Here is a 20,576-nt window from a genome sequence, read left to right as displayed (position 1 = left end):
CTATTTCAATAAACTCTTGCATACTAGTCAAATACATATATTAAACATTTAATTACCTGGACACTGAAACACTACTAAAATACTCTGACCACATTTAAAACATTTTTTAAGGATGAACGTAAACATTGCAAAGATCCGTTTTTTTACTGTTTGCTTCTGTTTTAAAAGCTTTCTTTTTAACTACTGCATTTAGTGGTGTCACTAAAGCAGACAGATTCAGTGCTTTTAAGTCTTAGGTCACTCCTATTTTGCATCTAAAAATGACACATTTGATGTTTGCCATGGTCCATTGTGCAGTGAAAACAGTCACACCTGTATTTGGTTTATCTCTCCCCTTGGTCTGAATCATAGCATATAACCTTTAGCGCAAAGCTTTGCAGGAATGGATCAGCAGATACAATTTAAGTCTCAGTTTAGTGACGTTTTGTAGACAGTGACATCCCATTATTTAGCGAAATATCTCATTTCAGATGGTCTCAGCTCATTCGCACAGGCCTAGAGACTGATCAGGCCATCTCCCCCGGCAACCTCTAGTTGCTAGGCAAAACTGTGTATTTGGCAACCACTTGGCAAGTGGTTCCTGGAAGTTGGGGGAGGTTGCCAGCTGACATCAGCACTGCACCAACAATCGTCCTTGTGATTGTTTTGGTCACTATTAGATTGCCACAGTTTCCCGTAGCTTGCATGGAAGACAACAATTTGTTTGCAAGCAGCCTTGACTTGAAAAAGCGCACCACAAACAGGAAACAGAGAAGGTTCACCTTCAAAGTAAAAGTTCTGCCTTACCACTGGAACCAACACATTTCAAAAGGCCCAACTTTTACTTTGAGGGCAAATGTGTTCCGTTTCTGGTTTATGTTGCACTTTTAACAGTTTCACTACAGCTGGGTGAGCAGTTTTCAAGTGTTTGCAGACAAGTTAGCATCTTCCTTGAAAAAGCAAACAGAAAGAGGTTTTTGTTGCAGAACCGTATATCTCTTTAAACCACTCTCAAAAACTTGTTGAGAACATGGTTTTCCCTCGTGACCAGTGGCTGTCCAATGGTCACCGACCAGTCTCTAGATGCCTAAAACACCACTTTCAAAAATACATTGTGTGCAAACATTTTAAATCCTTCTAGATTGTCTTCAGATTTTAAGACTCTTCAGTCATTGACCTTTTTTTTTTTTCACGGAAAACGTCTTAGTAAGTCCTAAGTGGACCGTTTCTCCACACCCTGCTTGATTCCCAGGACCAGATGAACAAACCAGTTAATCTGAACCATCCAGCCTTTCTCCCTGCAGATCTCTATCTGGTCCAGCAGGTGGCGCTGTGCCTCATCTTCACTGCGACCAACAGTCAGGGCCTCGCGGATGTACTCGATGTCCTCCTTACTAGTCAGCTGAGGCATCCCTGTTAATGAACCAAAAATAAGTGTCTTTTTTAAGTCAAAGCATGAGCATGTCTTAGTTTCACTTCACTTCGGTATCAATATCTAAAAAAATTTAAAATCTGTTTAAAACTACTTGTCACCGGTGAGCCAGTCATGGGTACAACTGGACCAACCTGTGAAAATGACATTATTATTATTTTTTTAATAACTGGATGTTATGGTATCAGGAGGAGATTGTACCAGTCATAAGCATCATGGAGAAAAGAATGATGAGCAGGTTGGTGTGATGCCGAAGGGCGAGGTAAGCCTTCACGCACACGTCCTGAAACACAGAGGATGTTCATATAGACAAATGTGACTAACTGGTGTTTGCATGAATCTGCATGAATTTAAGAATGGGACGTGTGTGTTCCTGCATCTATATTGTATTGACATGAAAAAAAGCACCTGGAACTTCTGGAAGTGGGGGCTACTTTTCTTCCCCGAAGTTCCCATAACATACAGGAAGTCTGGTGTGAGCACAAAGGGAACCCACTCCTTACTGATTCCCATGAAACTCTTGTAATTCCCCAGGATGTGACCAAAGTCGATGTGGAAGAGATTCCCTGCAGAAACACAAAGGAGGTCTGTTAGTGTGGTGCCACTCGAGTTTCATTTCTTTCTAAAAATAGCCCATTTTTGTAATTATTTAATCTGTATTTTGTCTGACAGTGATGTGAAAACGCAGATGTAAGATTACCAGATTCAGTGATCATGATGTTGTCGTTATGGCGATCCCCAATACCCAGGACGTATGTAGCCACACAGTATCCACCACAGGAGTACAGGAACCTCTCCACAGCCTGCTGGAACTACAACACAGACAACAGAGTTTTTAGCTCCGTTTCCATGCAATCATGTACTCGTGTACGACAACATCCGGGCTGTAACCCATCCAGCTTTGATTAGTGAGCTTCACACTAATACTGCAGCTGTTAAAAACATGCACAAGGACATTCAGCTGCTCATGAAGACCCAAGTTTAATCATCACGACTAATGCAATAGCTAAAGCCCTTACACTGACCTAAGCCTAACTTTATCTTAACCCTTTAAACCAAGTCTTAAATCTCAAAGAGGACTTTGAAAGGGGTGTGGAAAAAATGAAACATCATCACTCTTACAGCCTAAAAGTGTATCAAAGATAGACTATTACACACTATGTTTTCTAAATTCTGTGTAAAATTTATTAATTTTCATCTTCAGTTTTCTTGAACAAATGACTTGCAGTCAGTCTCCAGTTTGCATGAGCAGTTGTTATGAAAGCTCCAACACAGAATCTGCCCACTGGGAACATGCAGAGGCACAAACACACACTCACACACAAACACACACTCACACACACACACACACACACACACACACACACACACACACACACACAGTGAGTGTATCCTCGCATCAGTCCTTGTTTCAGAAGTGTAGCTTCCTGACTGCCTGCATGTGATGCATTTTGAACACATCTGTAAATTGTAGCTTTAACAAATAACCTCAGTTACACTCTCGCCCAACAGACGCTGCACTATTAAAAGCCAAGTGAGCACACTCACTCACACACACAACAATACTGTTTTGGAAAGAGAACAGCCATAATTATACGGTGGCAGGTTAAATTGATGGTATGTGTGTGAGTCACTGCCGATAAACAAAAGCACCCAAGAAGCCCAAGGAGCAGAGTCAAAGCTAACTGAGCTAGATTAGGGAAGATTAGATTTGGGAAGACTTACGCTATATTGACCCCTTTATTTGAAACTCTGGCCATATTTAATATGAGAATCCATTATTGTAACAGAGTTAATGCCAAAAGTGACGAAAAGAGTAACAGGCCCCCTTTAAGAAACTTTGACCTTGTAGTTACTGGAAACATAACTCGGTTTAAAAAAAAAAAAAAACGCAGAGGAAAAAGCGCAGACTGTGGGAGTGCAGGTGTCTGTGCTAAAAGTAGCGCACGTGGGTGCCATGGCGACAGGAAAAACTCTGACGGTTGCTTCCTTCCTCTCTCTTCCTCTCTTCAAAGTGTCATTTCCTCTGATCTAATAAAGTCTGCAAAACTGGTCTTATCAACACAGTTACTTAATGCATGCAAGGCTTGTAACTAAAGCTTTGCTGATCAGCGACATGTAATCAAGTATAATGATGAATTGGAGCAGAGGTATCAAATATGGGGGACAGGGACCAGAATCGGCCTGACAAAGACTTCAATCCGGTCAGCTGGATTGCTTTGCGAAAATGGAAGTAGGGCATAAAAAAGTCCACCTCCACGTCTATCACCCTTCCCCAATGCAATTATGTAATGGATTAAAAAAATACTAGATGACAGCTTTGTAATGCAGTTTTTTTTATTTGAGACTTCTACATCATCCGTGTGACTTTTTAAGCAATAAATTGTTTTTAAAAAAAAATCCCAGCTGCACATCACTGAGCGCCAGTTGACTGCTGACTGACCAGGAACGCGAGCAGCATGAAAAATCATCAAAGATGGAAAATACAGCATGAAAAGCACAGTGACAGCAGTGGAAACTTCATTGTTTAGCACTTGCTTTCCTTTCAGCTCTTTGCGTGTTAGGACTTCGCTCTTCACCGCAGCTGATTGACCACAGGACAAACAAGTGCAGCCCGCAGACCGGTTGTACTGCATATTTTTGACACTGACCCCATCTGACAACAAACACTCTCTGTAGGTAGACAGGCTGTCCACGACTGCCCGCAGACTGTCTTCGTGCTACCCCCGCTCAAGCGTAAAACCAGTATAAGCTGTCAGTGGTACAGTACGTACCTTGTCCTCACTGACACACTTGTCCCGGAGCCACTGGTAGAGGATTTCATCTTTAAATGCGCCGGTGCTTCCCACAACACTCTGCTGGATGTTGGCGATGGTGGTGGCGTCCTTAACAATCTCAATCATGCCTACAGTGATGCAATAAAGACAGCGATGACACGCTATTTTGGATTTGTCAGGCTCACATGATCAGCCTTGGTTGTTATAAATGAGGGACACAGGATCTAATATGTTTTCTGTGTCTCTGCAGGGAATAACCGACCTATCTTATTTCCAGTGGAGATGCAGCCGTACGGTAAAAGACAGAGATCCAGCGATTCGGTCTCCCAGATCGACTCCATGATCAGCAGAATCTGCAAAGAAGACAGACGGAGTGCTACAGAACTTTTCTTCTCATAACTGTCTCAGTCCTGTCTAAGGCTGAGCTGCTACACACCTGCAGGATGAGCATATCCTGTCTGAGATCATCACCGTCTTTGAAGATGATGCCTATGGGGTCTTTGGAGAGAGTGGTGGAGTCGGCCCGTTTGAACTGCAGCCACAGCGGCTTCTTCTTAGACGCCATCACTTTGCACTGCTCAATCTACATAAAGATAAATTGTTTTCATCAATAAATTCAGTCATTTATAGATACAATTCTGACGTCTCTGCCCAGAAATAAGCACTCATGAGAGCTGAAAGTTGTTCTAATTTCAGTGTTTGTTGCAGGGTCGTGTTGATGTGTTTGCTCCTCACCAGCAGGGCTCCAGCTCTTAGTCCTGGATCATAAGGAACTCTGAAGCTCTCTGGTAGACCAGAGGACTGCAGATTCTCCAGCTTCTGACGCAACTGAAACACCACTGAAAACACACACTTCTTTCTTTACACGTCTTTTCAAGTCTTCGTGCAAATTAGAAGGTTTAGAATAGTCAGAGTAATATCGACACATCCGACCATACAGTACATACATGCAACCATGTATTCATACAACAGACATGCTTTACACATGCTTAGATACAAATGCTGGTGTTAACCACAGAAAGTACAACCCAGAATAAACTAGTGACGAATGTTTAGCAAAGAAAGGTAACCGTAGACATTTAAAGCTTGGGGTGCAAACCTCAAAAGTGTGATATTCTGTTGATAACAGAATAAATAAAACCAGTGTGGAAGAAAAAGTCAGCAGTTTCACTGTATAATCAGGACCAAAGCCTTGGAGGGTTTGTATTTAAAACTGAAACCATCCATCTTCTTCCACATATCCACTTTGGGGTTTGCAAGGGCACTGGAGCCTGTTCCAGCTGTCATAAGACAAGAACTGAGCTTACACCCTGGGCTAACACAGAGAGACAACCATTCATGCCAAACTGAGTTTACTGTCACCAGTTAACCTAACAGGCATGTCTTTGGACTGTAGGGGGAAACCAGAGTGCTCTGAGCACGTGCAAACTCCACACAGAAAGGCCGGCAGGTTTGAACTACAAGCTCTCTTACTGTGAGGTGACAGGGGCATCCACGAAGGAGTACCACTAAATTACTTTAAAAAATAAGCAAATAATGCACGTTCATGCTACACGATATAGGCTCATATCAGTGCTTCTGTTTCTGCTCCTCACCTTGTGGCGTAACATCATACTTGTCTGCAGACATGGTCTTGATCTCGCGGGTGACTTTCTGCAGAGCCTCTGTCATATCCACCTGCAAGCATCAGGACTTTCTGTCAAAGATGTGTTCAAATCCAACCCCCCAAACACCTTTCTAGGCAGCTTTCTCGTCATTTCATTAAGAAGTCTTCGGCAAAGCTCTTCTTTGGTCAGCTGCTTTTCGTTCCCTTCTCTGTAAAGATTATCCCAAATTTGGACTCCGTAAGACATGCTGCCACCAGTGTTGACTTTGCTGACCAACAATTTTTTGTCACAATTTTCATCAATGACTTCTTTTCCTCTGATGAAAAGAAAAATGATAACTAAATAAAAGTGAATGCACAAGGACAGAAACCAGCGAATAAAAACGAGATGAAAAAATTCTGAACGGAAAATTCCAATCAGAACTATTAAGTTGTCTAGAAAGGCGGGACAAGTTTGGAAGTGATCCAATCAGAAGTAATCACCATGTGCACGCTCATTGTGCACGGTTAGACACACTCATTTGATGTGCCCCCAGGATCAGTACAGCTGGTTCACACTGTGTCTCATGAAAACGTCACAAAATCTCAACGCTTGGGAGGAAGAGATGAGCAGACATATGGAAACATTTCACATGTGACATCAAGGAAAATTAAAAAGCTTTGAAAACCGTGTTACTCTAATTATGACTAAAACTACATTTAAATTTGCTGCCAAAGTTATCGATGGTTGCCACTAATTTTCCCTTCTTTAAGAAAGGCGTCGTCACAGCCTGCCCTTCAGACCATGCGTATCACATTTTCACGGTACTATACAATTGTGGAAACATCTATAAATAGGGTGTGTCACCTGCTTCCGGAAGTCCTGCAGCATATTTTCACCACAGCCTCTGAGGTAGGCCTCCAGGAGGACAGCGTACCTCTGCTGGTAGTGCTTGGACTGAGCGATTTCACTCCGCAGGAACCAGAAGAGAAAATGACCGATACGCTTACTCTGCAAAAGAAAAACAAAAGGTGTTGTTTAACTTAACATTTTTTGACTGCAGTTATTGTGCTAATAAAACACACACAGAGCTGAAATGACATAAAACAGGCAGACACATGTCTGCTTACCCTCAGAGCTCTCTTCAGCAGGAACCTGACTAGAGCGCTGTCATGGTAGGGCTCAAACTTGACTGCCTGCAGGACACACAAACACATAAACAAAGCAGCTAACATGATTTCTGATGATAGCACAATGTGTGCTCTACAACAAGCCTGTGTGACCTCTAGTGTTGTGCAATGCACAAAAAGGAAAATGAAACATTCTTCCTACTCCAAAGCACGTGGTGGTGGGCTTTCTAACAACATCATGCTCTCTTCTCTTTGTACATGTTGCCGTTGGGATTAATTTTTAGAAAATACAACATCTCCTTTCACTGTTATGCTGACGATATCCAGATTTATTCACCTCTGAAATACGACGTGTCTGCTTCTTTGCAACCTCTGTTCAACTGTTTGCATGAAGTTAAAATTTGGTTATCACATAATTTTCTTACATTGAACGAGAATAAGACCGAAATTATAGTCTTTGGTAGTCACACTCCGCTAGACCAGTTAGCTGATGCCCTTGGCGCTCTCGCTAGCCATCTCTCGCTCACTGTAAGAAACCTTGGAGTGTTCCTGGAGGGCTCTTTTAAACTTGAGAAACAGGTCTCCACTGTGGTAAAAAACAGCTTTTGCCAGTTGCGTCACATATCCAAAGCAAAGCCGTTCCTTCCTTTAAAGGACCTTGAAAAGCTTGTCCACGCATTTATCACATCCAGATTGGACGACTGTAACTCCCTCTACTCGGGCCTCCAACACTCTTCTCTTTACCGGCTTCAGTTACCGGCGCGTCTTTTAACAGGTACGAGAATCTATGAACGCATAATTTTAGCCAAATTACATTGGCTCCCTGTTAAATATCGCATAGATTTTAAAATTCTTTTGTTCACTTTTAAAATTCTGAATAATTTAGTGCCCAGCTATCTTTCTGAACTACTCCACTTATACAAGAGGGGTGGCTGTAGTTCAGGTGGCAGAGCAGGTCAGCCACTAATCAGAAGGTCGGTGGTTGGTGGTTGGATCCCAGGCTGCCTCCTAGCTGCATGCCAGTAGGCAAACATGGGGTTAGTATCTTGGGCAAGATACTAACCCCATGTTTGCCTACTGGTGGTGGTCAGAGGGCCCGGTGGCGCCAGTGTCCGGCAGCCTCCCCTCTGTCAGTGCGCCGCAGGGCAGCTGTGGCTACAATGTAGCTTGCCATCACCAGTGTGTGTGAATGACTGAATGTAGTGTAAAGTGCTTTGGGGTTCTTAGGGACTAGAAAAGCGCTATACAAATACAGGCCATTTACCATTTACAATCCCAACAGAGCACTTAGATCATCCAATCACAGGCTCCTAAGCACAACCTAGGTCTCGAATGAAGTCGGGAGGTGACCGGGCCTTTGCAACAGTGGCACTCAGACTGGAATAACTTCCATGTTCATATTTGTACTGCCGAGTCTATCCAGTCTTTTAAATCACGTCTTAAAACTTATCTTTTTACTTTGGCTTTTGATTCTAAATAGTTGGCTGTTGTGTTGTTACCTATTGTTTGTTGTCCTGTTTTATTGTTTGTTTTAATTGTCTCATGCTTTTACTGACTGTGAAGCACTATGGTCAACACTGTTGTTTTAATATGTGCTATATAAATACATTTTGATTTGAGAACTGCCTTTTAACAGAGGCTACAGTGTGTTGGGAAGCAGCATGGACTGGCAGTAAAGCAAGTGCAATGAAAACACAGAAGTAACTGTGCTCCAACATAACTGCTATTTAAATGTTTAGAAATAGAGGCAGCGAGTGGTTTAAAAAGGACTGAATCCCTTTTTTTTAGTATATGGTGAAGCATCAGGGAAACAGTGATGTGTATTCTTTCACGTTCACCCTACAAACACTTTGACACATGCATGTTCTGGAGAATTTTGATGGTATAATATATTCCACAGATCAGTGAGATGTCATAACTGCATTTAGGAAGATGTCTTTCTCCTAAAAGGCTCTTTTGTTGGCCACGGCTGACGACCGATACAGTATCGCTCATGCAAAGCTGACTGCAGAGTCAACTAAACTCACAGCATGAAACAGTGAATCAGACAGAGTGAGAGTGTAAATGCAAAAGAGGCTTGGTCATCTCGAGCTAATATTTATCCGCCCAGTCAAATGTTAGTGGTTACACATCTGAAATGAACAATAAACAACTGTAACAGCAGCAGAGTGTGTGCTCATCAGCACCGCATCATAAACTCACAACAACACAAAACTTGGCAGCAGCAATGTAAAGCAGGCAGTGTGTGTTTTTGTTCACCAAACAAACTGCCAGCGTAGGATTAAAGTGTAGCATGTCTGCGCTAGGCTATGCTAACCAGCGTCATACAGATACCAGAGCCTGAATCTGACACAGGAAACGAATGTCCAACTTTAAAATGCAAACAGTCTCACATTATCGACACATCAACACAGAAACTGTAAAAGATCAACTTTAGCATTCAGCAACATTTTAAAAAATGCATTAGATTGGTTATTTTGTTTTGTTTTTCTGCCAAAAGAATACAGCAGGATACAAAATGTACCATCTGTTTCCTGGTTGTAGATGGAGGAAAGAAAGGTACCGTGCAAGTACAGCGAGTACATGTTAGGTATGCAAATGTTAGCGGCAGATAACAGCTGATTTTAATGCCAGCCCACGTCAGTCGATGACCTCAGCTGATACTTTTACAGCCTTCTTCGATTACAATTGGAGACTCTCACATAGGGCGCCACTTTATTAGGTACACCTCACTAGTGTCAAACTGGACCCATTTTTGGCTTCAGAAGTGCCCTGATGCTTCATGGGGGTGGCTGTAGCTCAGGTGGCAGAGCAGGTCAGCCACTAACCAGAAGGTTGGTGGTTCGATCCCAGGCTGCTCCAGTCTGCATGCCAAATATCCTTGGGCAAGATACTAACCCCGCGTTGCTCTCCGATGCATCAATCGGAGTGTGAATGTGTATGAATGTTAGACTACTCAGCACTTAGGTTAGAAAAAAGTGCTTGTGTGAATGGGTGTGATTGGGTGAATGAATTAGTTGTATAAAGCGCTTTGAGTGCTCAGACAGAGTAGAAAAGCGCTATATAAGAACAAGTCCATTTACCATTTACCATTCATGGCACAGATTCCTCTGTGCTGAGACCTTACTCCCTCCCTCCATCTTTAGCTCTGAATGCACATGTACAGAAAGGTCGGAAGGTCCTAGAAAAGAGCTGATGGCTAATTCTGTGACTGAAGTGGTTCTTACTCAGATTAACCAAATATTATTTATATTAAAATAAAAGGAAAAAAGACAGGGTGTACCTGTACAAGCTGGAGAAGATATCGGAGCACATCATCATCCTCCAGCGTCTCCAGCTTCCTGACAGCCATTGAGCGAACCTGTGCATCTGAGTAGTGGCAGTCAAGCAGCTGCATGGCCAGGCCAACATCCAGACCACTGCAAAGCAATGTTATGGTGAAAGGTGATACGACATTGATCCTAAACACAGTGCAGTGGCAGTCTGAAACGCTCTTGTACCTGGTGTCCCATGCGCTGCTGCGCTCCAGCAGTCGATGCGTCGCCAAAACATCTTCCTGTTTCCCCCATCTGACTGAGCCCAGCAGCTTTGGGTAGGCTCTAAAGGCAAGACACGTGTTATAAAATTATATTTTCAGTACTTTGGGGCAAAACATTACTTTATTGTCCATTTAATTTGAAAGGACAAATAAAGAAATAAATTAGTACCTGGGGTCACGCATACATTCGTGTCTAAAGTGCCACAGCAGCTCTTTGTCCTCAGGGCTGAGGGGATGTAGGGGATCAGTACCTACAATGGCCTCAAACTGCTTTTTCAAGTGGTTTGGCATCTCTCTCTGACCCCGCTCCCCTCCCTCTGCGTCTTCACCCCCAACAGCCCAGTCCCGGCCCACATCCCGGCTCTTGGGTAGCACCACAGGGTAGCAGTATTTGTCCAGCAAAATGGCGATGGCCATGGAAGAGGCCTTGTCTGGGTTCGTGGCTGAGGTGAGCTTGTCCGCGTTGATGCTACTGCTGCTTTCCTCGCTCTTTTCTGGCATTTTCCACATGTGGAGGATAAACTCCCCCTGGCGGAGCAAGGAGCGGTGATCGATCAGGAGCAGGTTCACGTAGTACAGGAGACGACTCTTGGTCTTTCCTGAAAGCCGGGTGAACACACAGAATAAAGCATTTCTCTGTAGATTTTCAACATGTGAAAGAACAGAAAGGGAGAGGACTTTACCATCAAGACAGCTGCTTCCTGCTGTACTCTCTTGATAAGAGCTTCCTTTGGAATTTGAGATCTGGGGTTGCTTCCCACAGATCACCTGGGTGGGAAACGTAGAACCATTATGTAACAAAAGTACAATAGTTACAGCTTAATGATTATTTATTCTACCAACAAACAGAGAATGAGAACAGCACCAGAAAGAAATTTCTTAGATTACCTGGAGGTTAAGGCATGCCCCCTTAGGCAGATCCTTGATCTTAATGTTAAACTCCAGCCAGCAGTTCCACAGCACTTCTTCACTGAAAGTTTTAGAGGTGGTTCTCTCCTTAAAAACGTAAAAAAAAATAAAATAAAACACTGCTTTTATCACCCTCCAGCCTTTTTCAAACCCATCTATTTCATATATTTTCATGCCGCTTATACATTTGTGGGCAGAAGTCATCACGGGCATGAATGTGAGGGTAATTTGGAGCTTCCAATGATTTCTTTGAACTGTTCTTTTTCTAAGGTGGCATACATCTTTAGTTCAAAAACAAGAAGTGAGTGCACAAATGTGAAATTCCTTTGGATTTTCTTTAATCCACCCTTTAAGTATACATAAAGGGTCTAAAATATACATGCTGCTGCCACTAATATTGGGTTAAATGTCCCTTAGCAAGTTGCACCTGAACCAGATGCTATTAGTAGCCAACAATAAATCTCGCTGTATATTTGCCTATTCTTCTTGGCAGAATTGGTAGAGTTCATTTAAATTGGCTGGTTTCCTGGCACAGACCCAGCATTTAAGCATAGTCCATGAATTTTGAAGAGGCTGAGGTCAGAGCTTTGCCAAAGCTGTTCAGGAAACATAATGGGCCATTATGTTTAAACTGCAGATTCCAGGATCAGCAGTTGAAACAACTGTTAATGTAAGTACATGTTAGTTGGATGTCTTACCGTTTCACCAAGGTCTAGAAAAAGACCCAAACAGTCACCCTCAGAGGGTAGAACACTGGTTTGAATGTTCAGAAACAACCAAGGCTTAAGCTTGCCATGAACTGGAAAAGTGCTGGAACACCAGTGTCACTGTCCACAGTTAAGTGAGTTTTCCAATTCCACGGACTGAAAGGCTTGTATAGTTATATTTAACTCATTCACTCAGTGAAGCAGTGGGCAGCAATCCAGCACCCGGGGAGCTCAGTGGTACCTCAGTGCAGCCGTTGTATTTTCAAATTCAACACAAAACTGTTTTATGTCGTTTGTGACACAAACTATCTTCTAGCTAAATATGCAGTTGCTGTATTTTTTTCTCTGGGTGAGAAAAAAACATGAATGTTAGCAATGCTCATGCTACCATTAGTGAGAGTGTACTGAAGCACCCAATCTTAGGTATACCCTACCTGTCTAGTCTCATTTTAACCTCTGTTTATATGCTAATTATTGGAAGAAGCCTACACATAAACACAACAGTCACCTGAAGGTGCCTAATATTGTAAGTTAGAGACCCTATGAGGACGCACTTGGCGACATTGGGAAGGAAAAACTCCCTTTCAACAGGAAGAAACCTTCAGCAGAAGCGGAGGCTATCTCCCGCTGCCAGTTCGGGTAAGTCAAGACATGACCTGGATGCCTGAGAATCTGCATGGACCAAAACTGGATCACAGTCAGTTAAGGAAGTTAACCTCATAATAGTATTTGTCAGATAAATGCACTAAAATGCTTCCAAAGCCACAACAAAATGATCAAAAGGTTAAGTTAATATGACCTGGTTTAGCTTTGATGAAGACCAGTAGGAAGCCAGTGGTCTAAGTTTAAGTTTAATGCAATTTAAAGATAAAATAAAAGGTAAACAAAGTGTAATTTAATCTAGAGACTGCAGAGGGATCAACTTGGTTTTATGGCTGGGCTAGAATTGTCGTTTGAAAAAGTGTAGTTTTTGTCTCAATTACCTGAGCTAAAAGCTGCTGCCCGTGAAAGATGCTGGCCTCGATGTAGACAATAAACTCCGGGACTTTGGGGAGAGATGGGATGTCAATACCCAGCACCTTCACTCTGAACTTCCTGTTACAGTCCCACATGGAGATGGTGAACACCCGTTCATGGTCCTTCTCATCAATGGTCAGCTGCTCATGGGTGCCTGAGAGGGAAAAATCAAAAGACTAGGGTTACAAGGTTGGCCATGTGGAAAGAAAATGACTGAACAGCTTAGTTTAACTGCTTACCTGCAACTCCAGTGCAGTCATCAACTTGGGCCCAGTCTTCCTTCTGGACCAGATCCAGATCGGGATCAGGAGGCATCTCCAGAACCAGGTGGATTTCCTCACCATTCTTCAGGCACTGACGGATCCAGTTAAAGTTCTCCAGAGGCTTTTCTCCGTACAGGTACTCCTCCCTGTGGGACAGTGGCTTGTTTACTCTCTAATGTAACGAATAAAATAGTAATGCTGCTCTGTTTCTCTCAACTTGGTTCTCAGTTTAAGCCATCAGCGACTTTCAAGCCCAACTCGACGGCACGGTTACCTGCCACACACCCGCAGCACAAAGTCAGTCTCACACACATCGTCGGGGATGCCCAGCAAAGCTCTTTTATTTGATGTCTTGGCAAAAAAGCTCGCCAACACCTAAACAAGATGGCAAACTTTCAGGAAACTGTACAGGAAATAGGCAGAGGAAACAGTAAAGATTTAAGTGGAATTCATCACTGCACGTCTACCAGTGTTGGTGTGTCATCAATGGAAACTTTGATGGTCTGGCTGGCTGTCCCTATGTGGATTACCACCAGGATGTGGCCATTATTGATCTGAGAGGAGGAGCAGAACACAAAAAACAACTTGAAAGTCTAAATAAACACACACTAAGACATTTACTCCAACATTTGACCAACAGCTTGCTGACAAATGATCAGTCATTTACGTTTTGATGCATTCTCAATCATCCAGGTAAGTAAATCTCCAAAAGTTGATTCTGTTCATCTGGACGTTGCGTTTTCAGCGGGAGAACCGTTTCATCACTCATCCAAGTGACTTCCTCAGTCTCAGCTGACTGCAGGTTTCCCCAATCTTATAAACAGTACATTTGCATAATGACAGAAACTAGCACCACTGAAGGAACAATGGGCAGGGAGGTCAGTTCCTTCATCATGATTATGCAAAAACGGCCAAAAGAGACAAGGATGTGACACGGAGGATGTGGACAAGTGGGTGAAGAATTTGTCTGACAGACAGCTCACCCAAACAGAGAAAAACATCCTTGCTAAAGGGTTGAATTTTGCTGTCACGCCAAGACAAATCCCGCTAGTGGAACTGATCACAGCCACAGAAACAACAATATTGCAGAAGTGGAAGCAGAGCAACTACGTACAAGAGTTTCGGCCTGTCGCAGCAATGCAAAGATCCCAGCATCCAACATCACCATGGAGGAGAGGAAGGCACTCACAACAACAATGACAACAACATTATCATCCTTCCGGCAGACAGGGGTAGGTGCACAGTTTTGCTAAACCACAAAGACTATCGTGAGAAAATTTTGTCACTGCTCAGTGATGAAAATACTTATGAGCCCCTGAAACAAGACCCAGGCAGTGGCTACAGGAAGAGGGTGATAGACTGTCTGAAGCAGTTAGAACGAGACAAGGCTATTGACCGGACCTCATACCACAGGCTGTACCCAGGGGAGTCTACACCAAGTCTGTATGGTTTACCAAAGATACATAAACAGGGTGCACCTTTAAGACCGATTGTCTGTATGATCAACTCGGTCACCAATAACATCTTTAAGTTTCTGGCTTCGATCTTCAATCCGCTGGTAAGCAGCTCTGAACACCACATTCAGAACACCTTGGATTTTGTTGAGAAGGTGAGAGATGTTACCATGGAGGCAGATGAAACCATGGTCTCGTACGATATTACATCTCTCTTCACTCGCAGTCCAGTCATGGAAGCGTTGGAGGTAGTTCGTAAGAGATTACAGGATGACCCCAACCTCAGCAACAGGACCATCGACCAAGTGTGTTTGCTTTTGGAACTGTGTCTTCATTTCACCTATTTGACATACGAGGGTCAGTACTACAGGCAGAAACATGGGTGTGCCATGGGCTCCCCAGTTTCACCCATCCTGGAAAATTTGTACATGGAAGAAGTGGAAAAGAGGGCTTTGCTATCCTACCCTGGAACACCACCAAGTCATTGGTTCAGGTATGTGGATGACACCTGGGTGCAAATCAAATCTCAGGACGTACCACAATTCATGGATCACATTAACTCTGTGGACCGACACATCAAATTCACCAGGAGGATATGAAAAGTGGCAGGTTAGCCTTCTGTGAGATTTCCATCAGTAATGGGGGACATCTAAAAGCTGACGTGTACCGTAAACCTACACATACGGATCAGTATTTAAGGTTTGACTCTCATCATCCACTGGAGCATAAACTGGGTGTCATCAGGACGCTACAACACAGAGTGAACACCATCCCCACAGACACAGCGGCCAGGGAGGCAGAAGAACATGAAGAAGGCCCTGAGTACATGTGGTTATCCCAGCTGGACTTTTGTCAAAGCTGGGAAGGCGCCAAAAGAAAGCTCCAGCCGATCCAGGAGAGAAGGACAATGGCCGACTAAGCGAAAACCTGTAGTTATCCCGTACGTGTCAGGAGTATTGGAACAGTTGAGACGCATTTTTTCTAAACACCGCATCTCATTGGGGCATACATCGGGGAAACCAAACAACCTCTGTAGAAGCGAACAGCACAACACAGAAGAGCTACCTCATCAGGCCAGGACTCTGCAGTCTATGGACACCTACAGGCCAGTGGACACTCTTTCAATGATGAGGATGTACACATCCTGGACAGGGAGGAACGCTGGTTTGGAGTCAAGGAGGCCATTTAGGTGAAAAGAGAAAAAGACCATCTCTGAATCGAGGAGGGGGCCGAAGTACCCTTAGGACCCTCCTCTTTCGCCATCTTACAATGCTGTGATTGCAGCCATTCCCCAACTCTCTGTGAATGGTACTCATGGCCATTGATCAGTGGTCTTTGATCAATGGTCATGAGAATTTGCATAATCATGATGAAGGAACTGACCTCCCAGCCCCCCGTGCTAGTTTCTGTCATTATGCAAATGTACTGTCTATAAGATTGGGGAAACCTGCAGTCAGCTGAGACTGAAGAAGTCACTTGGATAAGTGACGAAACGTTTCTCCCACTGAAAACGCTTCGTCCAGATGAACAGAATTAACTTTTGGAGGGTCAGTCATTTAGTGGAACATAATTTCTAATTAAGACTAAACTGAGAAATTCATCAAACAGTTGAAAGTTCAAGTTCAGCCTGTTGATCTGCAGTTTTCTTCATGCACTATTTTCCTCATCTCATTCAAAAGCAAAACTCGCTGCTCTCATTCTCTGCCCTGTTCTCCAAGCAAATCACTCCACAGTCAGTGTTTTTGAAATGAAGAGCCTGGGGTTTCACACTGGTAGTAATACGCTCCAGGATCCAATCACCTGTCATTACAATCACACAAGTAGGAGGCAAATAGGTGTATACAAGGCTAGAAGAGGTGGTTTCTGTAGCAACAGACATCCCCGTCTATCCTGTAAGCTCAGGCTGGTGAAGAAAGTGGCTCTTTAGTGAACTTACTACTCTAAGTCACACTTTTATGTGTGACTAAAGCTGTATCAGTCATCAGTGCAAGCACAGACTTTATAACTCAAGAAGAAGAGAGAACAGGCAGATGAAGCGTGGAGCTAATACTTTTTTTAGGTTTCAAAATGAATTATTATGACTGAAGCAGAAGCTGTAGCAAAGGTTGGTCCTTTTTTTTTTTTAAATAACCTAGCCCGTTTTTCTTTTCTACTTTATAATTATAGGAAAACGTCTACATCATTTTGCAGAGGTTTTCATTTAAGTCTGCAGGGCTTGGAGTTCTGGGTCAAACCTTGCATATACATATAAGTCATGTTGAGCTGCGGTAATTAAAGCTAACAGTGCTAACTGTGTTATACTGTTATAAACACACATACACACACCTTGGAGAGCAGGTGCTCAGGCAGAGGCTTGCGTGTCATCCAGGGGTCCATGGAGTAGAGCTTTGGGTCGCGTTCTGACAGCTCTATGCGTCGTGGGGTCAGCAGCTTCCTGCGTGTGAACTCCAGCTCATCGTCGTGGACGTTGCTGACGTCGGTTACGTCGTAGCCAATCAGGTAGTTCAGGTAGCGCTGGTACTCCACAGACTCCTGTGAGGGCTGTGGGCGGGGCACTAGCTGAATCCGCCCCACATCCTTCTTCAGAGCTTTTGAAACAAACGAACAAATAAAAAACAATTTAACATGATTTAACAAAACATGATTTTTACATCATCGCTAAAGACCAGCTCAGACTCTGATTGCAGGTAGAAGTGGGTCGTGGTACCTCTCCAGTAGCGAATGCAGTCTAGCGTCTGGAAGACCTGGTGCTTGTCATAGATCTCGCAAACGTTGCCCTTCTTCTGGTACAACAGGATGCAATGGTCAGGAGAGAAGCGCTGGTAGAACTCAGGGCACAGGTTTGAAGTCACTGCCTTCATCCACACCTGGGCTTTCACCTGCGAACGAGGCGCAGTGAGGATTTTTAACATCTACAACAGACGGTACGCGGGTCTGAGAAGAAAAGGAGTGAACGAGCCGGACCTGTTCGACAGTCCAGTTCCCAGCCACGTCCAGCTGCAGAGTGTCGGGGCCACTTCCACCCCGCGCAGCTGTGGGTAGCACAAACTCGACAGTGATCTGATCCATGGAGGTGGAGCAGGACGAGGTTATGGCTTTCTTTCTCCTCCTCCTTCGGCTCTCTTCTCGTGGTACTTCAGACTCTTCGTCGCTCACCTGGATCTGCTGCCTGTCCATCGCCTAGCTTGAGGAGGATGAGCATATGGAAATAGGAAAAAAAAATCCAACGCGCTGGTGTCATTAATTTGTGATGAGCCCTTCCCTTCAATAAACTCTGAAACTGGAAACATGCTGTGTTTCCTGCTGATGCTGGAAACAGAGACAGGCCACGATCCTGGTATCAAGCATCGTCCAGCAACGCCTCCTCATTTCAGCAAAATGTTGTGTCAGCAAATTTACCCAGATTAAGAAAGACTACAACTTCAGACTTCTTCTTTTTTTTTTACTTATTTTCCATTTATTCACATCATAAATTCAGTTTACTTCTCTTTTTTTAAGATCCAGTTTTAGATTGGCATACTTCCTAAAAGTTGGTATCAGAAAAATTTAGTCAGTCAGTGCAGAGGCAGATGCAGCAATCAGCCCACAGACCTTCAATGTTTTACTGACACCCCCCTCTCTCTCTCTCACACACACACACACACACACACACACAGACACACACAGCTCTCTATAATTAGACCTATACAAGAATAATACACTTTGCAATCTAAATGTTACCTCTAACCACACTTCAGAATCAGACACAGAAAATAAACACACTGAGGGCGACTGCATGTACTGACACCGCTTTTGGGAAAGTAAAGATTTACCAAGACGGTATTACTCATATACCTCACTAATAACTAAATACTTTTTCATCTCGTTAGCCCTTTTCTTTCAAATCATCTTCACTGGCTGACGTGTTCAAGATTAAATGGCTGGGGTTTCCCTTCTGCTTCTGTCACATCAGCAGAGGAAGCTTTGAAAAGCAGGAAGCAAAACTCAAAACAACATGGATGTGATTACAAGTGGCTTTAGTGACAGTCTGCTGTTTTAGTGACAGTCTGCTGTTTTGACGACGGTGTCATAAACATTTAAAAACACTTGAAAAGTGACCGTGGGGTATCTACTGGTGGGGATAGTTCAGCCTGTATTTAACATGACCACAGCCGAGCAGGGTTAGCCTGTGGTGTAACGGTACAGCTGCCGCAATAATCGAAAGGAGAGGCGGTAAAATAAAATTTATAAAAACTCACCAATGAACGAAGATGGCAACGAAATCCGGAGCTTTGGACAAAAGTTTCGGCATTTATGCGGAAAGAAGAGACCACGGAATAGAGTAAAGGATACTTTCAAGCTAGGGTGCACAGTTTGTGGTTAAGGAAACGCGGCGCTTCTACTCAGAAACTTTGTCAAACTCTCTGGCCAACTTTTGCCCAGTCAGAGTCACACCGACACTTCCGGCTTCTCTCCAAAATAAAATACCATTACCCGACACCATGCTCTCATAGACCAGTGTAGAAAGTTATTATGTATAATATTTACAGTCAGTGACATGACCCCGCAAAGCTGAACACGCTTTCTGCAAAATACGTAAAAACAAAAAAGGGTAAAATGTCTGTGAAGGTTCTCAGTCATCCAGGTCATCGTAGTCAAAGGAGCTTGCAAAGAAAAGGGTAAAGCATTTAAATATTAAGGGCAAACTAAAGTGAAGGGATGTTTAGAGGGAGTATTTAAGAGCTATAAAAGCAATATTATTATGTATATTTATTATTTTTATTATTATGCATACTTAGTTCCCTAATTAAGTTGGTGCTTTCTGGCATCAGCATCATGCCTGATCCAATGGGGTAGAACTGCCGTTGTTCACTGCCCTCTGGCGGCTACAGTAGGAAACTCGTGAGGGGTTTAAGTAATACATTTGCGAAGGAATAAGGGCAAAAATAACAAGATCCGAATTTTACGAATAAAGTATGTTGAGCTACCCACTGTCGTTGTGGCTCCATTTATGTTGGTGTTTTATTATTTATTGTGAAATATTTGCTGGAAATGTGCATATGTAACATGGGGTGTACATATGTACATATCCATCATGGGGTGTATCTGGGATGATCAGGAAGAGGAGTACAGAAGTCTGGTGAGGAACTTTGTCACATGGAGTCACACAAACCACCTGCAACTCAACACCTCAAAGACTAAGGAACTGGTTGTGGACTTTGGGAGGTCCAGAGCAGGTCCACTGCCGGTTCAGATAGAGGGGGAGGAGGTGGAGGTGGTCAACAAGTACAAGTACCTCAGGCTGTGGGTGGACAATAAACTGGACTGGTCATGCAACACAGAGCACCTGTACAAAAAAGCCCAAAGCCGACTGTACTTCCTCAGGAGGCTGAGGTCTTTTAACATCTGCAGGAAACTCCTGAGGATGTTTTACCAGTCGGTGGTTGCTGGAGTACTTTTCTATGCTGTGGTGTGCTGGGGGAGCAGCACAGCAAAGAAGGACTCATCCAGGCTGGAAAAACTGATCAGGAAGGCTGGCTCTGTGGTTGGCATGAAGCTGGACACTCTGGTGTCAGTGGCAGAGAAAAGGACACTAAAGAAGCTGCTGGACATTATGGACAATGCTGGGCATCCTCTGCACACGGCCATAAACAACCAGAGGAGTCTGTTCAGTGACAGGTTGCTTCTCCCAAAGACAAGAACCAACAGACTTAAAAACTCCTTTGTCCCACACGCCATCAAACTGTTTAACTCCTCTCTGGAGGGGAGAGGGAGGGGAAACAGGAGGACAAAGGAGGGGGGAAC

The 20,576-nt window shown here is 43.6% G+C and overlaps 1 protein-coding gene across 1 annotated transcript; it reads right to left on the bottom strand.

The window, feature by feature from the left end:
- Positions 1-89: 89 nt before the first annotated feature.
- pik3cg (phosphatidylinositol-4,5-bisphosphate 3-kinase, catalytic subunit gamma) lies at positions 90-19,211 on the bottom strand. The gene is made up of 24 exons (XM_085138754.1): positions 19,031-19,211; positions 17,757-17,976; positions 17,500-17,671; positions 17,118-17,380; positions 13,806-13,892; positions 13,613-13,713; positions 13,315-13,484; positions 13,042-13,229; positions 11,331-11,438; positions 11,126-11,210; positions 10,612-11,041; positions 10,405-10,503; positions 10,188-10,323; positions 6,905-6,970; positions 6,642-6,785; positions 5,784-5,865; positions 4,924-5,027; positions 4,625-4,771; positions 4,451-4,541; positions 4,186-4,316; positions 2,112-2,223; positions 1,820-1,977; positions 1,613-1,694; positions 90-1,392 (listed from the first exon to the last, which is right to left on the bottom strand). Exons 2-24 carry the CDS (start codon positions 17,967-17,969, stop codon positions 1,193-1,195), a joined length of 3,369 nt encoding a protein of 1,122 aa, XP_084994880.1. The 5' UTR covers positions 17,970-17,976; positions 19,031-19,211; the 3' UTR covers positions 90-1,192.
- Between the last annotated feature and the right edge of the window lie 1,365 nt (positions 19,212-20,576).

The sequence above is a fragment of the Neolamprologus multifasciatus genome, chromosome 17 (genome assembly GCF_963576455.1).
Source record: "Neolamprologus multifasciatus chromosome 17, fNeoMul1.2, whole genome shotgun sequence".
Taxonomy (NCBI): Eukaryota; Metazoa; Chordata; class Actinopteri; order Cichliformes; family Cichlidae; genus Neolamprologus; species Neolamprologus multifasciatus.
The sequence above is the reverse complement of the archived record's forward strand: the minus strand, read 5'-3'. Positions and strand labels throughout refer to the sequence as shown.